At 34.8% G+C, this 22042-nt stretch overlaps 4 protein-coding genes across 4 annotated transcripts; 1 reads left to right on the forward strand and 3 right to left on the reverse strand.

Moving 5' to 3' along the window:
- Window positions 1–136: 136 nt before the first annotated feature.
- Window positions 137–6624, forward strand: LOC106646603 (cysteine dioxygenase type 1). The gene is made up of 5 exons (XM_014362671.2): window positions 137–661; window positions 4886–5027; window positions 5764–5878; window positions 6084–6253; window positions 6364–6624. The coding sequence occupies exons 1-5, from the start codon at window positions 396–398 to the stop codon at window positions 6397–6399; spliced, it is 729 nt and encodes a 242-aa protein (XP_014218157.1). The 5' UTR covers window positions 137–395; the 3' UTR covers window positions 6400–6624.
- A 288-nt stretch (window positions 6625–6912) lies between these two features.
- LOC106646392 (CLIP domain-containing serine protease B4) lies at window positions 6913–9087 on the reverse strand. Its single transcript, XM_014362439.2, has 4 exons — window positions 8904–9087; window positions 8241–8621; window positions 7618–7801; window positions 6913–7552 (listed from the first exon to the last, which is right to left on the reverse strand). Exons 1-4 carry the CDS (start codon window positions 8956–8958, stop codon window positions 7081–7083), a joined length of 1092 nt encoding a protein of 363 aa, XP_014217925.2. The 5' UTR covers window positions 8959–9087; the 3' UTR covers window positions 6913–7080.
- Window positions 9088–9499: 412 nt separating this feature from the next.
- LOC111643102 (uncharacterized) lies at window positions 9500–12398 on the reverse strand. The gene is made up of 3 exons (XM_089590441.1): window positions 12083–12398; window positions 11184–11603; window positions 9500–9565 (listed from the first exon to the last, which is right to left on the reverse strand). Exons 1-3 carry the CDS (start codon window positions 12374–12376, stop codon window positions 9500–9502), a joined length of 780 nt encoding a protein of 259 aa, XP_089446567.1. The 5' UTR covers window positions 12377–12398.
- A 1192-nt stretch (window positions 12399–13590) lies between these two features.
- LOC106646381 (E3 ubiquitin-protein ligase COP1) lies at window positions 13591–16734 on the reverse strand. Its single transcript, XM_014362428.2, has 2 exons — window positions 16412–16734; window positions 13591–15598 (listed from the first exon to the last, which is right to left on the reverse strand). The coding sequence occupies exon 2, from the start codon at window positions 15566–15568 to the stop codon at window positions 13679–13681; it is 1890 nt and encodes a 629-aa protein (XP_014217914.2). The 5' UTR covers window positions 15569–15598; window positions 16412–16734; the 3' UTR covers window positions 13591–13678.
- Between the last annotated feature and the right edge of the window lie 5308 nt (window positions 16735–22042).

The raw sequence follows: 22042 nt of genomic DNA on the forward strand, positions 1-22042 counted from the left end.
TCATTACCGCGCGATAAAAGAAAACGTGCGCGTGAATGAAAAATTGTAAAAAAAATGAAAGGGAGGGAGGGGAAAAAAAGGCATTGTCGCTCGAAGGAGGGAGTGATCTTGCTCCCGCAGATAGTTAGGAGCCGAACCACGTAGCAAGTGACTCTCGCGCGCTTGCACGCTGCACAGTACTGGTTCGGCTGGTCCTCGGTGTTTCGCGGCTACATATACTTTGACGGGATAAAGGTTGAGGGGCCCTTTTGGGAAAAATCAGCCGATCAGCCGAGGGTTTATTTTATCCGCGGATCCCGTACGACAGGGGTTTCTTGGTGCAATTGTGGCTTTATTGGTTTGAATTGAAAAAAAAAAAAAAACAAACAAACACAACAAATAATAATCAAAACAAAATGAGCATTGTTAAAATGGACGAGTGTGGCAGAAAACAACAGCAACAAGTGGCGGAGAAAAATCGGCAGATGTTTATGAGTAGGGGGATGCCGATTTTTTCCCACCAAGTGCCGAACAAGTCGATTGATCTGACGGATCTGATCGAGAAACTGCACGAGGCCTTCGACACCGACGACGTTGACATTGATTATGTGCAGGAGCTCATGTCCGCCTACAGGAGCAATCCACAGGACTGGAAGAAGTACGCCAAGTTCGATCGTTACAGGTGGGTTGCTTGTGGCGTTTAATTTTTTTTATGTGTATACACATTTTTTTAAATTTTATTTATTTTTTTTTTTTTTTTTCACGATAATTTAAGGAAAATAATAGCGATTTTTTCAGCGTAAAGATAAAAATCGGCGAAAATATCGGCAAGTACTTATCGAAAGCAAATGCTTTTAATGTGATAAAACTTTTTGTACTGCCAAAGCGATGATGCGTACATGCATCCGATGATCCGTTTAAACTCTCGAGATTAATTAACATTAATCGATCAACGCGTACTTATCAAAGATCTTATTTTTTTTTTTGCGATTTTTTACTTCAAAGTGAACCAAAAAATTATAAATACTAGTTGTGATGAAAAAAAAAAAAAAAAAAGCTCGATAAAATTTTTAAACAACAAGATCAAACGAGATTCGCGAACGCGCGTCATATATTCACGTGATGGGAAAGTTATTCCAAAGTCACTGAACTACTTTTCAATTCAGTAGTTTTGGAAGAAAAAAAGTAATCATTTTTCCGACCAATGCCGTGTTTTGTATGGCTTTGATATTATTAAAATTTTTTTTTGACCTGAACAGATCAGTCAACTTAACGCGTTTTCGTAAGCATATAAATTTACATTAAAACTCATTGACTCGGCTGTTAATTACTTTAACTATCAATCCTGTGTACAGATAAGGTGAAAATAGCATTATTTTTCAAAGGAAGATGACATACGCTCGTGACTATTGTACATCTAATTTTTTTTTTCTCCCCTTCCTTTTCTCCTTTTCTCCTGTAATAACACGTTCGAGTGCATAGGATGTAAAGGTTTTTATCACCTTTTGTGGTCTACACAAGTATACACGAGCACGCATAAAACGCCTTAATCGTCAGCTCGCGGCTATAATTGCCCGCGTGTCCCCGAGAGAAATCGGTAATGTTGCTGCCGTATCCCCCATTCCACTCGAATAATTTCACCGCGGTGCTTTACCACGACGTCGAGTTGGCTGTGTGTTTTCTGAAACTCGCGCTTCACGAATCAAAGGCCGATTTTTCCAACCGATCGTTTTCAATGACGATGATCGAGAGAAAGAGAGAGAGAGGCGAACGGTACGGAATCGGGACGGAGATCGGCCCGAGATGAGTTATTGTAACATCTAAAGTTCACGAGGGTTATCGCTCACACACACCTACATGTATATGTTGCACATGTTGTGTTGTTGGCGCGTTTGTTGCTTTGTTGCGATAAAAGATCGTTACGAGTTTCTTCGTACACACAATACCTCGTGATGAATATGGTGCAGTGAATGATGAATGATTACATCGTTTTTTTTTTTTTTTTTTTTTTCTGTTAGATTAATGCAAAAATAAACAAAGTTAAGGAGACGAAAAAAAAAAAAAAAAAAAAAAAAGATCGGTTATTCCATTTCGAACAGTGTGTCATTGTCGGTATGTTTGAGCAGCGATAAAAGACAGTTGTTTCAAGAGAAAGATAAATTTACATTGTGAGCTTTTTTTTTCATTATAACTATTATGATGAAAGTCAGGTGTTTCACTGTTATTCTTAAGCACCTCGTGATCATGGCTTTGGGAGCGCTTCGTTTTGTTGATTTGATTCAATTGCCGCGCCTTGAAACAAGACAAACGGAAAATTTATACTTATCGATTCCTAAAACGAGTGTATACGTTTTTGCGCTCGCCACCTACTTACATTGTTACTTATCGGTAAGTGCGTCGGAGTTACTACTCGCGATCGTTATTTGATGAATTGCACGAATTTCGACAAGATATGGGAAAAACGAGTATGAAACAACAAGCTCGTATATTATCATTGTAAGATGTAATAAAAATAAGGGAGAGGTTGCAGAGTGTGATTTTGATCGGCCGATTTTTTTACCGGTACTAGGATGAAAATTCACAGATTTTTGGAAGAACAAGAATATTTTTTTTTTTTTTTTTTATACCAAATAATCGTGAATTAACATGTCGGTGGTAAGAAAAATTATTGGTGCGAAAATAATGAGTTTAAAAGATTCTGACATACTTTTTGTTTGTTTTCTGATCTGTAAAACAACTGAATTGGCAAATCACGTTATAATAACGAAAATTGCCGTATAATGTCTTTTCGATCGAAGGTTGTATACCTCAGATTAGATAACAAATTCACAATGCGACCAATGTGCGTAAGAGTTTTGGAAGTATGAACTAAGTTTTGGGCTTTTACTTCATAAAAAAATCGTTTTCAAATGTAGGCGATTTTCAATTTTAACTGTACTAACTTACGTCGAATGCTTTATAAGAAATATTCATTTTTAAAAACTTTTATACACGGTGTTTCAGTTTTTGCATTTTTTTGTTACTTGATTCATAAACATGTATATTTATATAAATTTAAGTCGACATTAACGAAAAGCAATAGAGTCAAAAGATTTTTTTATAAGCGCGATAATTGAAACCTACGATTGAAATCGTGAATCTAAAAAGGGTGTATTTTTATTTATTGTTTATCATTACATTTCTGGTTAAACATTCCTCGTATTTTTATCTGCTAGAATGCTACGATGGTTTAATGATCGTATGGATCACGTCCAAAAGAGATTTCGATGCGTCAGGACACGATTAGCTGAGTAACAGCTATCTGATAAATTTTTAATTGAAAAATACCTCATTTGACCCGAAAATTTACAAAGAATCGAGTCATATCCAAAATAATTCGAACAACCAATTAATTAAAATCATTAAAAAATGTGATTGCGTATATTTCGACAATTCTCTGAAATACCAGAAGATTATCTGTTCATTATCATATCAATTGTCTCGTCAGTATCGGTAAATAAGCAAGTTTTATTCACACTTTAAAAGCGCGTGTAAGAGCACAAAAAAATCGCAACAATTACGTCATATAATCATTTTTGGATTACACGACGTACCTGACATACTTTTTTTATCTATGTGTAATTTTATTCAAAATTTTTGCAGCAACATTTTGCTTAATTTCAGTCAGTTGTTTAATAGTACTGACGGGGTGTCTAACTCTATACTTAAAAAAAAATATTAATAAACAATAAATATCGCTGATAAATTATTTATCTACTTTTTCGGTGTGTATTTCTACGATCAAGTCTTTTTGAAAAAATTGGAACAATGACTAGAGCTGTGGAAACTTTGAAACCTCTCATGTATGTGGATTTTGTATATAAAAAAAAAATAGCAATACCAAGCAAGGCTTTCAAACGATCGTATCACCATCAGCTTATGTAAAAATTGTGAAGTTTATTTAATATTTTAAATTGTACACGATTAAATTATCGATTACAACATACTACGCAGATTAATATTGATGTTTACGCTTCTGCCAAGTGGGTTGTATGTTTGAAAAACAAATGTTGCAGGTACAACTGATAAGGCTTCTTGGTAGGTGTATAATTTTTGTTAACAAGGAAAGTACTATGAATTTTTTATTAATCAAACACGTGAACTTATGTGTAAAAGAAACGTATTGTTTACTTTGTACATCATTTTGAAATTCAGCGGGAAAACCTTGTAGTTGCGATTACTCTCATGTGTCTCAAGGTGGTTGTATGATGTTATGTAGCCTTATTCCAATAATAAATGTGGCATTTACTTAAACAATTCCATTTCTTCACACCGAATTTTTCATGTCGCTTGATAAAAAAAAAAAAAAAAATTGTTTGGATTAATTAATTTTTTTTTTAATGAAAAACAAAAAATATTTAACAGAAGGGAGATAACAAGCTTTAGATTAAGAAGATTAGTGTCATTAAATAACAAATTTGTTTCGCAAACTGAAGTGCTCGATCAAATAGCCACAAGCAACGTCGACGCGCAAACAACACACGGGCAAAATATTTTGCTCATCTCGAACGATTGCAAATCTCTCTGTTGTGTACAAATGTAACGTGACACAAGTACATCGAACGATCTGCTATCCAAAAGTACATCTAAATAAGACAAACACGTCAGATAATGAACACGACAAATCCATACCTCCGTCAATGTATGGCAGTTTATAAATGAAACGAGCGTGATCGTTAACAAAGCGTTTGCGGGACGGAAGTAAGAAAATCCCAAAATTGGTGCGCCACCGATACCTCGCGAGCAAGGCAGTTCCTTACACGGACTATGTGCGCAATTCCTGTATCCGTGTACATACACAATGAAAGCGCGCCGACTCGCATAGATCTACCTCCCTGTACCTATTCGTATATGTGCTGTTTTTCAGGTACACAAGGAACTTGGTAGACGAGGGTAACGGCAGATTCAACTTGATAGTGCTGTGCTGGGGCGAGGGTCACGGCTCGGCCATTCATGACCACGCGGACGCCCATTGTGTCATGAAAATCCTCCAAGGCGAGCTCTGCGAGGTAAATGCCGATTGGACTTAGTAAGGCAATCGGTACATTTCATTTAATACAATACACATACGTGTAAAATCACCAAGATACATGTATATTATGAAGATTAAAAATGTTTTTTCTGTACGGTTAAGCTGCAAAAACGGCAAGTTTTTTCTATTGGGCGAGTAATTTTGTAATTTATTCCGCAGAATATACAAAAAAGTGCATATCTGTATAGTGAATAATTTTTTTTTTTTTTTTTTTTTTTTTCATGTAATATTGACAATGATTTTGTTTGATGAAAATGATCAGGAATACTTTCATTTCGTGCGACGAAATTAACATCGTATAAGTAAAAATACTTGAAAGTGTCATGTTAAATTAAGCGATAAGCCAATCGTGAATGATCGATAGTACTTCGCGTGCAACGCTGGCGTAAACACGCGCACGCTTTACTTCGAGTACTTGCGTTATTCCTGAATTCACACGATACTGCTCGTGTCAACAACAGAACAATAAATTTTTTACTCGCACATATTGATACTTCACACATCCACAACTTGTACACAATCATCGATAGCCAAAGATCAACTTTTCACCTGATAAACTTCGGTACGATATCGATCAGCTTTCTCCTTACCGGGATATTCTACAATAACAATATTATCGCGCGAATCGATTGGAATAAATATTTCCTACGGCCAACATTATTTTTGTTTTGCACTGCGTGAACAAATTTTATTTTGACGTTGATTGTTCGTAGACTAAATATCAGTGGCCAAAAAAGTATGTGGACGATCAAGGCAACGAGTGCACGGAAGAGCTCAAAGAGATCGACAGACGCATTTATAGTTTGAACGAAGTCACCTACATAAACGGTAAGCGTCCAAGTAGTGCCATAAAAATGGGTTTACCATGAAGTGTCTTTAAAGCGGAAAATGGGTAAAAAAAAATATATATATTTTTTCCTAGTTTTCATTTATTATTCACTAAATTAATGTTAATCTTGTAATGTCTTTCCTAATTGTTTGTTGCGCAAATAAAACATCGAGTTAGAGTTTATTTTTATTTTCATTCAATTAGATTCCATTGGGCTGCATCGCGTGGAAAATTTGAGTACCGTCAATACAGCGGTGTCCCTTCACCTGTACTCGCCACCTTTTTCAATGTGTTCAGTCTTCAACAAACAAACCGGCCAAAGATCCAAGAGCCAAGTTACCTTTTGGTCGAAATACGGAGAACGCCGCAATAGGGTAAGGCAACGTGGCTTTGTGTTTATTTGACGTACATTTTTTTTTTTTTTTTTTTTTTTTTTTTCGACATGTATAAATTAATTGTACGAATTAAAATTTATTTTGCACAGGAGATTCAAGACGCCAGGGATCCTGAAGACAATTAAAAAGCTCCAGACTTATTGTTGTTTATTCTTTTTTTTTTATTCATTCAACGCTAAAACATTCGATTTGAGTTTCTGTTCAACACAGCCAATTGTAAGCAAACAACTTTTGTTCGCATTGAAGGAAAGAAAAAGAAACACTTTGTACGAATAATGATTCAATGAGCATTAAAAAATCACAAGAAATATTTTACTATTTAAATAATTTTGTCTTTACAACAGCATCTATGAGTCAGAGTTTTTATATGAAATCGACTTCCTCAATGAATTGTATAAGTAGCTCTTGCTTGAATATGTTTTTAATTACAGATTGAATTTACGAATCGTTAAATTTCCATCTGGCGAAATATTCCCCTTTTATAGACAAAAAAAAAATAAACGTAAGATAAACGAAAAAAAAAAAAAAAAAATATTACACAATATGAACAATACTATAGTTTTCATTCTAAATTTTAATTTGAAAGACCCCAACTAATTTTAGTTTTGACGTAAATTAAAAAAAAAAAAATTGTGTAGATAAGTATTTTTTTGTTTGTTGGTTTTCAAATAAATTTAAGTATATTTTGTTTCTATTAATTTTTCCTTGCTTTTCCCCCACACCACAACGATTTGTTGAAACAAAAAAAAGAATTACCTAGATTTACGGAAGCCCCAAAAATGACGGAACACAAAAGAACGCACAGCTCATTCCATGAGCTGGTCGAGTATCCAATCGACGTAGTACGCCAAATCCGTGTAAACCCCGTAGGCGCCATCCCCAGAGCATTCCGTCAGACCAAAGCTGATAACGGCAATCTGGACGATCCTAGTCTCTCCGTTCGGTAACGACACGATGGTTTGCAGGGGACCACCGCTATCGCCGGTGCAAGTACTCCCGGTACTGCCATTACCCCCAGCGCAGATCTGTTTATGCCAGAGTTTGACGAACAATCGGTTCGCAAAGGCTCTGGAGCAACGCTCGAGGGGTTGCAGAGCCAACTCGGCCCTCATTAGTTTGGGACTCAGGCTCTTTTGAGACCCCAGACTCGTTACGCCCCAACCTGTGGCTGTGACGGTGCTGCCTCTCGTGGTCGTTGCTATGCGAAAGGTCGCGTTCAAGGGCAAACAGATCGGAAGGACGCTGTGCTGATTCTCGAACTTTAACGTCGTGTTCAGTCTGAAAGCATGTATTTTTGTAGTTTCATCAAAATGAACTATCGATATCATTATATATACACCTGCCTGATGAGTGCGACGTCATTGCGCCAACTGACATCCGAGTATCCTTTGTGCGAGTGGGTGCTTTCGATGCCGATGTCTTGATGCTCATTGGCACAAATTGTTATGGTGCCTTCGTCGAGGCGCTCGCAGTCTCTCATCCTGTTAAGATTGTACTCACCGACTCTTACGAACGATACCTTCATCCCTGCATTAGAGGTCACGGGATGAAATTAGACTTGGAGTATTAAATTTTTTTTATATTTATGTTACGTTACTTACATCGATTTTTCTCACTTGAAAGTGTTTATGTTTTTTTCAGGGGGTATAAAGATTGATATTCGAATTAAAATTGGCTAAATACAGTCATTCATGTATATAAAACTCCCTACAATCTCTACTGATCATGATGCGCTTCGATTAGGTATACTTAGTTAATCATTATGAAAGTTTGGGAATACGTTGTGGGTCAAAATTTTTCTATCGTTTCGGCAATAAGGTATTTATAGGTCTCGTATAAGTACCACACGTATGGAACTATGGACGCGTTTCTTTTCTGCAGTTCAAATAAAGTATACATCAATAAGTTTTTTTGCGCAATAATACCTATACCTGACAATAATAAAATTTAACAAATCTCAACCAACCCTTGGGCAGATCAACAAGACAGTGAGCAGCAGTGAGTACGTATCGACGGTTGATAATGGTACCGCTGCAGCGAAAAACCGGCACGACTGAGCTTCCACGCGGGCGTTCATTGTCGTCTGCAATGTAACCGATCAGAGCCATCCATGGATATTCAAACAGATGGGTTTTGCTGCCACCAAATATGAAAGGCTGATGATTACTGGAGATGCCACAGTTTTCACGATTTAGCAGAGGAAGGCGCGGATGTTTGTTGACATTGGGTGGTAGTGGGGGAAGCTTCTTCGAGGTTCTGGCCTCGTCGCTGTTCTGATGGTACTCGAAACTCCATGGGTCCGCTGTGCGGTTGAGCTTAACGATTTCGTAGGCGTTTGTCGTGACCACTGAAATATGCCGTATATATAAATAATTATCATCATTATTATTGAAGGTGCACTAGTGTTGTATAATATTGAAAGTTTTTAATAAATCCAAAATACAGTGTTTGTTCTTTGGACACAGAACTTATAAAATGATTATAGAAATGGAAAAATGTGCCAAAAATGTTTGGTAATTCTTAACAACGGTAAATATTATATTGTAATCCAATAACTTTCAGATATTGTTCTTCATCACAATAATTATTATTTTAATAGCCAGTTTTCTATTACAAATTTCATACTCACGTTTATTACTTGGTAATGTTGTCAAGAAGAAAAAAATCATACATGGGATCTTCATTTTCACCTATTATTTAGAAGTGTTTTCCGTACGATTTTTCTACAAAAAGTTATACTGCCAGCAAATATTTTCAATGTATTTAAAAAAAAAATGAAAGCACTTTAACAAAGTACTTCAGATATTACATAATATCACTTTTGCTAAGTCACTATTATTACTGAGCACGTACCACGAAAATAATAACAAATACGTAGTCCTTTGACGTTGATGTTTTTCGAGGAATCATTCATACATTTGTAGTTTTAATTACACACCTGTAATGCTTTATAGTAAAATTGTCCATCAAACCTGATTGTTACATTTCAAATACGACTGATTAAAAAGAGTTGTGTTTGTCCATGACGAAAAATTAAAATAAACGAAAAAATTAATAATAAATTACTGAGAATCATTTTTGTCTCAAACCATCAAGTTTATAAATAATTTAATTTATTTTTTCATAAATAACTGTTAATTGTAATATTAATTTATACAGAATGTTTAATCATAAGCACTTTATAAAGTCCATCCAATTTTTTTATTTTTAGAGCAATGCGTCGCTTTACTTTTCGAGATCCCTTACTAACTGTACAAGAATAACCACAAAAGTTGTAATATAGTGGGTGATCTGAAAGTACAAAGTTTTTTTGAATGACAATAAAGAAAAAAAAATTAATTCTTAGTCATGGGTATGATTCTTACCTTCGTTAGCAATGGTAAATGTACATAAAAGCAACCAGCTCCGGTAAACATAATTTTTTGTTTTGAATGATACAGAGTTAGATAAAATGTCTAAAAAGTTTACAATCAATGGAACATTTGAGTGATTATTGCTTATCGCAAAACTTTATACAATAATGAGATTTTACTTTTTGAGTGGTGTGTTGATAAACTTGTTTCCGCCATTCGAAAAGAGAAATAACTAAATCCTGTCCCTAATAGAAAAAAGTTAATTTAAAAATTAAAGGGTAAGATACAGGGCATTGATGAACTATTAATGACAAAATGTGATAGAAATAGATTTTAGGAAAAGGCTACTAAGTATATATACGTATCTTTAGTAATTAAAAAAAAAAAAAAACTAATATAAAGCCAAAGAAATATTATTTTTTTCAGATGACTTCAAAAAAGTCTTCAACATAAAATGTGTTTTTAGCTATTGATGTAATATTATTGTTTATTAGATAATGCCATTGATAAAAATTGAAAAGTATCACTGCATGAGTGCCCAATTGATTTAAAAAAATATTTTATTTCATGAAATTAATATTTTTTCCACAAACTGAAATAAAAGTTTTAGAAAAATAATTATTTGAATATTTTTTTCAATGAACTTGTATTTTTTAATTTGAAAAAATATTTAATCAAATAAGGGTACAGAAAATCATCTTTTTGTTTGGAAAAAATCGGGTGCTCAACAATATTAAAAATTAACATTGAAATTGGCTTTCAAAAAATAAAAGCAGAGAGTTGTGGAGTTTTTGTTTTTAATCCTTTACCTTTGACGAAGCAAAGTGACACGAAATATGAATCAACATGACTTGAAACAAAAAAGCGGTTAGCCAGATAGATTCGCAAATTACGATCTTTGAATTCTCTGTGAAATCCGTAATAGCTAGCAGCATAATTAAATACGCTTCGCTAATAAGATGGCAAAAAAAATTCAAGTAAAAGACAAATAATGGCCAAGAATAAAGTTCATTCAATACATTGACGGAATCTTGTAGTTGATAAAATGATGTTTCGGCTTTCTAGAAAAAAATGAAAAATTATTAGGTGTATATGAAATATTAACGTTTTTAAAAAAACGCAAATATTGATGTACAAGTCAAGGTCTAATTTTACGATGAAAATTTCCTGCAAGCCGATTTTATTAGACTTATTTAAATATTATTCTACAACGACTATATAATATTGTGACTACCATACCTTTTTACAGTAAAAGGTCGTGTGTCTATAATTATTTTCATCAAATTAAAATTACCTCATTTTATTGGCATCACTTTAACGTAGGTAATCTATACAACTCTTCATTTTTTTTGCAATATTTTTAATTTTTTCGTTTTACAATTATTCATTTAACATTAAAATTTACTAAAATAAAATTAATGTATTTATTGTCATGTAAAATTTTTTGTTGGTCAACAATTATTCATCGTGCTTCAAGAAATACTTAATGTTTGATGTGAAAAAATGTTTGTTCGTGAGTTAGATTATCAGAACATCAGTATACTAGTATACATTACCTCTGCCACGGAGATTAACCCGCGCAATTTATCTTTTGAAAGTTTCTCCTGTTGAACAAGTCGAACTTGTTCACAAATAACATCCTCGAGGTAATTGAAGCGTCGATTGAAAAGATATACCATACCACAAAACTTCAAAACGGACATGTAACTACCGACGTAGGCAATGAGATAAGACACATTTCGGAGGTACGGCTCAGCAAAAGCTTGAATGCCGGCTTGGCTGACGCACAACCAGACACTGGTCGACAGAGTAGTCATCGTCCACATGACAAATTTCGTTTTCCTCAGCCCAAGTGAACAGGCCACTGGAAATCTCTCGTCAACGTTTTGAAGGGTATTCCACACACCAACGAATTTTCTTCGGTTGAACATACTCAACGTCATGTCGATCATCGAGGTGCTGTAATTCACGAACAGCTGCGTGGGTGTAATGGACATTCATAATATTCAATACTTTAGCCGGTTACGGGACATTCGTATACAATAGTTAATCAATTTTATTTATTTCCATCCGTAAGATGAAAGATTTTTTGCTGAAAATTTATTCAATGCTTGGATATTTTTTCAATAATACTAAATTTAATTCAAAGTAACCCAAACTATTCTTATTTTATCCCAACTAGGATAATATAACAGCCTTTTATTCGTGATGCAGTTTTTTGAGGATGATCGCGTGATTATCAGTTAAAAAAAATTTGTGGCGCATATACTTATTTTTTAAAAAAACGTTTTTTTTTAAATTTTTTTATTTGTCATTAAATTTACAGTGAGAAGGGTCTTCAAAGTAACGATGTTGAAACTTTTCGATGAAAAAGCGTATTATCCTTGATTTAAAAACAAATATCTGAACACACGGAAAAAATATGGGCATCCAAATGAGTAAAGCCTACACGTACCTTTAAGCTAATGACAAATCTGGTGGTTCCCTTGTGTTCGGTTAATCCCGCGAAACGTACAATCGTTGTTATGACGATGTAGCTGTATGTAACCATCCACATGAACGCAAACGAACAATAAAAGTTGGAAGCCTTCAACTTGGGTGGTTTGTTGTTCATGGGATAGGTGTAAGGTGCCAACCCGAAAAATCGTATTACGTAGAACGCGGGGCAAATGGTTTCGAAAAACATCGATTCTGCGCCGCGACCGGACTTGGGCTCGGTTAAAGCATTTTTTTCACCGAGAAATTTCATTTTGCATAAAACGTCACTTAAACAATTTTTTTTTTTTTTTTAGGAATGAATCTATAACCCTTGAAAAAAGTATTTCCGCGTTTTTACGCTCTTTTCACGGTAAAAACGCCCTTTAGTTTATTTAATAGAAAAACAAAAAAAAGTAATGAGCAAAGACATGGACAAATTCATCGTTACAAGCTTAAATATAGGTTTATTTCGAAATTAAAAAAAAATAACGGCAATCCGTTTGAAAAATACACCGGACTCAATAAAAACAGCCATAGAAATTGCGATCGTGTAGACCATATTTGCGGGTGAGCTTTTTATTTTATCTACATCTGAAAAGCATAATGTTTATTTCCAACTATACATGTAATTCACTCTTGGGTGACTGTACGAATCAATAATCACCCTATATTTTACAGATATCCTATTCCGTTACTGACCTGCGAATAATAATACTGCGACGAGGATATGTAAGTCAGTATAAAGCGAAGTTTTTATATATTTACTGCAATAAAAATGTTAAAGGATTTTAATAATAATTTTACGTATATACATGTACGTGACAATGTATTTATTTATTTTTTTAATTTTTTTTTTCCTCCGGTAGCGCAAAATGTTTTTGTGGCAATTGATATTTACAGAGCTATATAAATAAATAAAAAATTTTGTTCAGGAAATAATTACTTTTTAGGGAATAAAATAATTTGATCTTAATAGTTGAGGTACACTTGTTTCGTGAAAGAATTACATTCTTTTTTAATATAACTTGACGCAATGATAAATGAGACAATATTTATCGCTGCATTGTAATTCTCAATGATGAACAAAGTTCGCTGGTTTTATAATTTTTTATTACTGCGTCAGAACAAATCTTTGGAACACCCAACTCAGCCTCGAGTCCGACAAAATAGATTATTAAATGGCACACAATCATAAAAATACAGGTACGAGCATCGATCTTTTGCTCTGTACCACGTTATTACTCGATAAGCTATGATTATCGTGATTGACATCTCAACCAATTTTTACAAATTATGTTCAACATGAAAATCTGATGAATCGTGCGTGCAAACTCCGGCAGCACGATAAATTGCTTTATTTTCTCTCAAATGTCCGCTTCAGTAAACTATCTACGCGATTCGTATACATCAAAATTTATTGCTACACATTATGTACATAATTACAATGAAAATCCTCGTAAAAAAGTTTCTTGCAATGCGAATACGAAAAAAAAAAAAAAAAAAAAAAATTCCATTTTGCAATTATAAATGCAATCGTTAATACACTCATCCAACACGCGGCAAAAACAGGCTGTCAAGTGAGCTCGAGTATCTTGATGACTCCCTGTGAATTGGCGGCAACGACGACGTTGGAGTTCTTCCTCCAGCAGACCGCGGATATGAACTCGTTCAGGTCCTCGTCGACCCTGTCCTCGGTACCCAAAATACTCCTCGGCGCCTCGAACTTGTAGGACATCAGCTGCTTCGACAGGCCCTTGTAGTACACGTAGACCGAATTGTTCTCCGAGCCGCAGGCTATGTAATCACCGTCCGTGGCCAGACCGACGAAATTCTTCTCGTTGACGTGATCGTCGAAGGAGCGCAGACAGTAGGGATCGTTGACGTTCCACATCTTGAGCTGCGAGTCCGTGCTCGCTGACACGATCTCGTGGTCGTTCAGGAATTTAAGGTAAGACACGCTCTTTTTGTGACCCTTGAAGACCCTCAAGGGCTCACTCGTGTTGCGCAGGTCGTAGTAATAGACGCAATGGTCGGCCGAGCCAAAGGCCAAGTGGCACGAACTCTGGGGATTGAACTTGACGCAACAGACGTTGGCATGCGCCTCCAGGGACGAGATGGACACTTCGGAGGTCAGGGACCAGAGCTTGACCTTGGCGTCATCTGAACCGGAGGCCAACAGCCTTATGTCAACCTCATTGAAGTCGATGGACCAGCAACGTTTTTCGTGCTCGAGGAAGACTCGGCTCTTCTGGCCCGTCATTGCATTCCAGATGGTCACTGTACCCTCGTAATCCGAGGACGCGAGAATGGCTTTGTGGAAGGTGTTCCACGACAAGCACGAGATCTTCGAGTTAAGGGACATCTCGGCACTTGGGAAGTGGACGTTCACCGAGTCGTGAATGACGGTGTTGTAATCAAAGACCTGGATCTTCTTGGTGACACCGGCTATGGCAAAGAACTCGTTGTCCTTGTCAAACTCAATGCTGGAGACGATGTTCGAGTCGTTGAGTATGTTGGCCGAGTAGTTGAGGGTCGCCAGTGGCCGGAGGGAATTGTAGCGTGAGAATTTGATAAGATCGACGCGGAAGACGTCCAGGTTGGCCGACGACGATTTGGTCGACGACTCAAGCTCGGGGTTGCCAAAGTGCAGCTCCTTCGCGCGGGCGTCGAAGTAACACTTGGCAAAGTCGTCAAAGTGCACGTACATCCGTTTCTTGCGTTCGCCTATCAGGCTGTCGTTGTCCGGCGTCACTGCCGATGGCTCTTCGGCGTCGATCGAGTTCCCGCTGCAATCGGCAAAGAACGACGAGTCAGACTGAAGAGTCTTCAAAGTGGACTCCACGATGCTAAGGTCCTGCCTTATGAGGTCTATTTCCTTCTCAAGGTGCTTCTTTTGTTCTTCCTTTTGTTTTAGGAGGTGGCGCAAGAACTCGTACAGCAGCTTGTTGTTGGCAGTGTGCTCCTGCGCTTCGAGCAATTTTTTCCGATAAGTCAGCATCTCGAGCATCACGTTGACGTCTTGTAGGCTGAGGTTCGTGCTGTCGGACGACACGAAGGTTCGGAAGGTGTTGGTTATGTCGGCGGAAGAGTCGGCATTTTTTTTGCCGATTATGGCCCGGTAAGTGTCGCTGCTTCTGGGGTGGGGCGTGCTTTTGGCGATCAGTTCGTTTACCAGGAAATTCGGTAGAATGTCCTGGCGCGTCAGGTTTGTGTTGCACTTTGGGCATTTTTTCAACGTCTCGATGGACTTGCAGATGCACCTGTAGCAGAACGTGTGCCCGCAGCGGGTTATGTGGGCTTCTTCTATGATTTCGAAGCATATGGAGCATAGAAAATCGTTGTTGATGTCTTCAAGGGTGTTTTTGACTCCTTGCATTAGGTGGATTATTTGGTTTTGCGAACGGTTCGCTCGGTGGTGACGGGGTTCCGCGTTTGGTCTTGCTTCGTTGCCTTCCGTAGACATCTTGGTGTTTTAAGAGGCCAGTGGTGTCATCTATTTTTTTTTTAAATGCGAGTGGTTTTAAAAAAAAATTTTTTTGAATAAAAAATTGGGAAATGAATTTTTTTAATACAAATCGCATGGTTTCATAATTTGTCATTTCAATAATATTAATAAAACAATTGCACGGAGCACAACTTTGATTAGCGAAACTATGCAACGTTCAACCAAATTTTAGTTGAATTAACAATTTATTTTCCGTGTGTGCAATTTCAACATTTAAGTTAGATTACTATCAATATTTTTTATGTAACTTTTTTTTTAAGGAAACTTTTCATTTATTTGATGCTATAATACAAAATTGATAGTAAAATATTTTTATCATAAGAAATAATCAATACACGAAATTAAGACGATCATGACTCTGCAGGCCTAAAAAAAAAATTACCGTAAATATTAAAAGACAAAAAAAAACAATAAAATTATATATTGTAAGTATAAAATTATTGATTGTAAGTAAAACCAAGCGTAAAACATGTTTCATTTTGATGTAAAAAAATTACTTTCTCACTATTAATTAGTTGTTATAAAGATGTTTAATTTAACATACAAAGTCTCGAACAAATCTTATTATAGAAACAAAATTTAATTTTTTTTTTCTGCACCTAATAACAAATAGTGCAGATCCATAGAGAAAAAAGTATCTATGATACATGTCACCGTATTCAAGTCTTAAATGGCACTGCATATCAGCAAACGCGGGAATTTTGCACACAACGCGCACGTGTAGTCATGTTTATAGGCATTTAAATCTTACGAAATTAGGTATTGTTCTAGTATTACAGCAATAAAAAAAGATGTACTTACCAAGTTTGTCACAAATAATTACTTTCGGATTTTTTTCAAGCTGTACTTGTTTATTTTGATATATCTGGCTCACCTAACCTAACTTGAGATAACATTAATTCATTTTTTTTATTTACAAGTACCTATGTTTGATTACGTATTAAAAATATTTAAGTCATTATCCTGCACAATTGACAACTGATGAACATCGAACATATTTTTATATAAAAGTGATCACGTGAAAAATTTACTAATGCAGTAAAGCGGTTTTAAACGACTAGAAGACCGGAGATAATTTTCTCAAGTAAATAATAGTGATCACTCTGATTTCAAATATATTATGAAAAAAAATCACTTTAAAGTTCCTTTGGTGAAATCTTTATTATATATACAAAATAAATACACGCAAAAAAATACTGTGTAAGAAAAATATAGCTACTGCTTACTGTTGCTCTATTTCGTGAATTTCGTCTATCGTATATCGTATCGTCTGCTATAGACTATAAATATAGCTATATTAAAGATTTGCCAAGCTATACATATATATATTTTTATATATATATTTTAGTGATCCTCTGCATGGGCGGGATAGTTGACTCTGTACCGACTGTTGACACGAGATAAGAGAGAGACCTGCAGTTCGAGCGAGTCAGCCAACCGTCGGTACAGCAACAAAAAAATTTGAGCCCTGCTCTATCGACAGTTGACTGACGCGTATTTGATGCAGCCTCTGATTTTATCATTCTGGTAAAGAGAGCACGGTGTAAGATGTACAGGAAGTTATGTGTAGTAATTAAAGTAATTACTACTAAGTAATGCCATATATTATATGGTTGATTTTATTAAACCATATGAATATCTATATTTTTGGAGGTCGACTTTTAGGTAAAAAATAGATTGTAAACTTGCCGCAAATAGCACAAACCACGTCAACTTTTTATTATCTATCTGTAAAATTAGTTGCGGCTGGTTTGTAATTATCAAAGTGACTTTGCTGTAAATAGCAATAGTTATTTGGATCAGCGCCATCTAGCGGTCTTTATTTTTTGGCCAAAAGTGGCTCCTAAAATTCTCAATCAGAGCATTCAGGATTAGAGCCATTTACTTAATTATAAACCAGCCGCAACTCATGATGAAGCTATAAAATCAAAAAATAAGAATACATGTGTTTTTGGCGGCACTTTAACAATCTATCTTACGCTCAAAAATTTATCTTCAAAGGTATAAATACATAGGAGGTCGATTTTTTGGTAGAAAATAGATTGTTAACTTGCCGCCAAAAACACACGTATTCTTATTTTTTAATTTTATAGCTTCATCATGAGTTGCGGCTGGTTTATAATTGACTAAATAGCTTTAATCCTAATTGCTCTGATTGAGAATTTTAGGAGCCACTTTTGGCCAAAAAATAAAGACCGCTAGATGGCGCTGATCCAAAAGCATTATTGCTTGCTACTTACAGTAAAGTCACTTTATTAGTTATAAACCAGCCGCAACAAATCTCACAGATAGATAATGAAAAGTTAACATTATTTGTGCTACTTGCGGCAAGTTTACAATTTATTGTTTACCTTAAAATCGACCTCCAAAACCATCAATATTCTACATATCTTATATGGCTCACAAAATCGACAATATTTACAAAATTACAATACTCTTGACCTTTTACCATTAACTCATGTAAGCACAAATTAATCAGTCCATTAAAGAGACAACCGAAGAAAAAAGGCCTGAAAAAGAAGCACAGTCACACGAAAAGTCTCATACAAGAATGGAGCATTGGATCTCACTTGATCAGAGAACGTTGGGTTCTTTGTTTACTTATAACACTTAAAATTTACATTTCTGTAATAAATGTATTTTTCAATTAGTGAGATCCGATGCTCCATTCTTAGGAGACTCTTGGTGTGACTGCTTCTTTTTAAGACCTTTTTTCTTCAGTTGTCTCTTTTCGACTGATTAATTTATGTGTATATTTGATCGTAATTTAAGATTTCTGTAACACAAATTTTGTTATGTACATATTATATAAGTTAACTGTTTATTGGAAATCTAAAGTTGAAGGGCTGTTCTTTCATTAGTTAATGGTAAAAGGTCAAGAGTATTGTAATTTTGTAAATATTGTCGATTTTATGAGCCAAATAAGTAGAATGTTGATGGTTTTGGAGGTCGATTTTAAGGTAAAAAATAAATTGTAAGCTCGCCGCAAGTGGCACAAAAAATGTTAGTTTTTTATTATCTATGTATGAAATTTGTTGCGGCTGGTTTATAATTAATAAAGTGACTTTGCTGTACATAGCAATAATTATTTTCAGGAAACTGAAATGTTTAAATCTTCATTATCTTTATTATTGAAAAATGCATTTACTCTTACAAATACTGAAATAGACTTCAAACTATTGGTAAGTAGATTTATAAATTAAAAATATTTTCGTAAGTGTACGTTTTTTTTTTTAATCAAAAGTGACAATACAAGTGATTTTAAATAATACTTTATAACAACGTGATTTGCTGAATCAATGTTTTGATAGCTTGTCATGAATATGCAGTTTTTTTTGGATGATTAGAATTGAATAAAAAAGCAGTTTGTTATCTTTAACACACTTCCTTTAATTGAAACAATTGTCACATACTTAAATTTGTCTAAATTTCGCAAGAATATTCAAAGGAATATAAACTTTTTCGTTCATCTGCTTAAACTTTTCGGCTGTTGATATAAGTAAAGTACAGTAAATTTATTGCTTTAAAGTTAACATTTGAGTTATAGAAATTGATGTTCACATGCATTCTGTTGTTGATTTTCTTGCATTAACTATTAAAAGGACGAGAAAGATGTTCTACACGCTAAAACTGTATGTAAAGTTAAAAACGCTTTCGACGGTGATGAATATTTTTTTTGTAACTGTAAAATTTTCTTGTTGAGTTACAAGTAGTCATTGTTGTAAACATGTATCATTTTTTGCAATTTTTTTTTAAATGGACGTCCATTAGTATTATTATTATTGCGAAAAAGGTTGAGTAGACTCGATCGAAAGCGTTGGAAGATAAAAGTGTCCGGAAAAATCCTGTTATTTTCTACAAGTAGGAGATACAGAGTAAAAGTTGAATATAGTGTAGGAAAGAGAAAATAGTGTCGAAGCTCAAGGTCATAGTGTATGTAATCGACTTTTGTTTGTATACAATATGTATAATTCGTTTGTAAGTTTAACTTTTCTTTTTTTAATGTTTAAGAGTAAAATCTCATAATTTTTTTACATCTTCCTCTTTAATTTCAGTATCTTTGTAGTTTTTAAAACTTTTGAAAGCAGATTCCCTCACAACTGAACTATCGTATAGTTTGTATCTTTATTTACTTTTTGTTTCTTAAATTTATTCATCATATAAATTAGCACAAGACGAACAGATGTACACTTTAGGAAATACACTGGAGTGATTAAATCTATACCGCCACTTTCAAAATATAGAAATAGTAAAGTCGCCGAATCGTCGATCCATCTATTTTTCCTTTAAGAGTTTTTTTTTTTTTTTTGTACGTGGTGTATTTTTAAAGGTATAGCATTTACAACGACTCAACGACTCGTCAACAGGATTATATTTTAATTTATCTACCTTTAGATTGTTAATAATAATAATAATGATGATGATAATAATAATCTTTCGTTAATTTATTCGCGTAAAGTCTCTCTCGGGAAAAAAACATCGTCCTTTTTCTTGCATCGCACATCATTATTCATATATTTATAAATCGACAATGCAAAGGGCGAACGGCATAATATTAAGTGCTATATAATTCCACATATTTATTATTTGCTTTTTCCTTATCATATTTAATATTAAGTATTTTTCTGCTTAAATGTGGGAAGAACAAAAAGCGCGCACTTCTGTTTTTTTTTGTTTTTTTGCAAAACTTGCAAGAACTGACTGACTCGTGCGCTTTTCGAACGAATATCAAGCTTTTTAAAAATGACAAAAAAATCGATGACACACGAAGACGAAAAATTAATCGACCTCTCGGTTTGCTTAATTCGTTTATCCAAATACACACGCGCGCATTTGCATACATACTACACACTTTGCGATCTCAATCACTCGATGACATAAACTACGCTGTATACATACAAATCGGTATCACATACGATACGAAAAGAAATTTTTAATTTTACAAAAAGGTCATACTTTTATACGCTTATGAACAATACGAATCTAACATTTTTTGCCAAAAAAATATATGTATGTATATATAAATATTTCTTGCTTTATTGATTTTTCGTTTCTTCCGTAAATTTTAATAACGGTTGAGCTTTCTTTATTTGTTTTTTTTGAAGAAAAAAAAAAAAAAATAAAATGGAAGAAAAAAAATGACTAACTTCATTGTGAACAATCTACCTTGACAACTTGTACGAATTCACGCGCGACCGGCGCGACACCGAGTCACGACGAAATAACAAGAAATAGTGTTCTCGCGCACCTTGTACGTTATTTTTATACATAATACATGATAATTTACCTTTAACTTGACGACAAACGACACAGAACAACACGACTATAACGATATAATTTACGAATTATCGATGTGCCAAGCGATTAATTATTTTATTATTTCTTTACTCATTTATATTTGTACACCAGTTTTATTTTATTTTATTTTTTTATTTATGTGTATGTATATATCCTTATTAATAATCATTATCAATAAAATTTAACAAACAATATGTCATAATGGTACTGGTGTACCGAACACTGGACTGAAACACTGGACTCAGCGTCGCGTTTAGAATAATCATATATATATATATATTATTAATATTAAAATAAATTTGTGCCAACGGGCCCGGCCTTCGATCGAGTCGAATCAGTCGTTATAATGTATATTTATACGTCCCGTGTACAGTTTATTTTCTCCAATTTTCTTTTCCCGTACTCCTCTTTTTAATGTTTCATTGCGCGAGGAGAGGGTCAAAGTCTCGAGGCGGCAGATACACCTGATTAACGGTCCTGCCCGCATCTCCTTCGAAGCTGTAACATTTTTTTTTTTTTTCCTACAATATTAATCACGTCCACGTGACTATAAAAAAGGAAATACGTGTGCGCTATAACTTTTCCTCATTTCGTCCTTTTGTGCTTCATTGGCTGCAATTATTTTTAGAAGATTCGCTAGTTATATCTTTCGTCGTCGAGGTGCACGATTTACGTAACAATTGCGTCTTAGGTAAAAATACTCTTTTTTTTCTTTTTTTACTCATTTTTTTTTTTTCTTCTTACATTATTCAACAAGTTTCAACACGTTATACAATACATTCTCTGCTAAGTTAGAAAAATAAAAGTTTCCATCGCCATCACAACCTTTCGTTTTCCAATGGATATCTTGTATGAGAAAAAAAAAAAAAAAAAAAAAAAAAAAAAAATTGTAACAAGGACGAAAAGCAGCTCTAGAAGGAGACGCGTGAAAAACGAGTGAGAAAAAAAAGAAGCGCAGCACCGCGGGGCACTGCCGACTCGAGACAACGACGCGACGAGTTGACCAAGAGCAGAGAGTCTAAGTATAGTCTCGCGTCGCGCGCCTCAACATTTTTTCCATCCCATAACTATTGACGAGACAACGAGAGATGAACGCAACCATGTTGTGCCCAAGCGCTCCTTTGCCTCTCTGCG

Source organism: Copidosoma floridanum, unplaced genomic scaffold, assembly GCF_036245765.1.
Source record: "Copidosoma floridanum isolate Cflo_tuat_1 unplaced genomic scaffold, Cflo_Japanese_pri ptg000012l, whole genome shotgun sequence".
In the NCBI taxonomy this organism is placed as follows: domain Eukaryota; kingdom Metazoa; phylum Arthropoda; class Insecta; order Hymenoptera; family Encyrtidae; genus Copidosoma; species Copidosoma floridanum.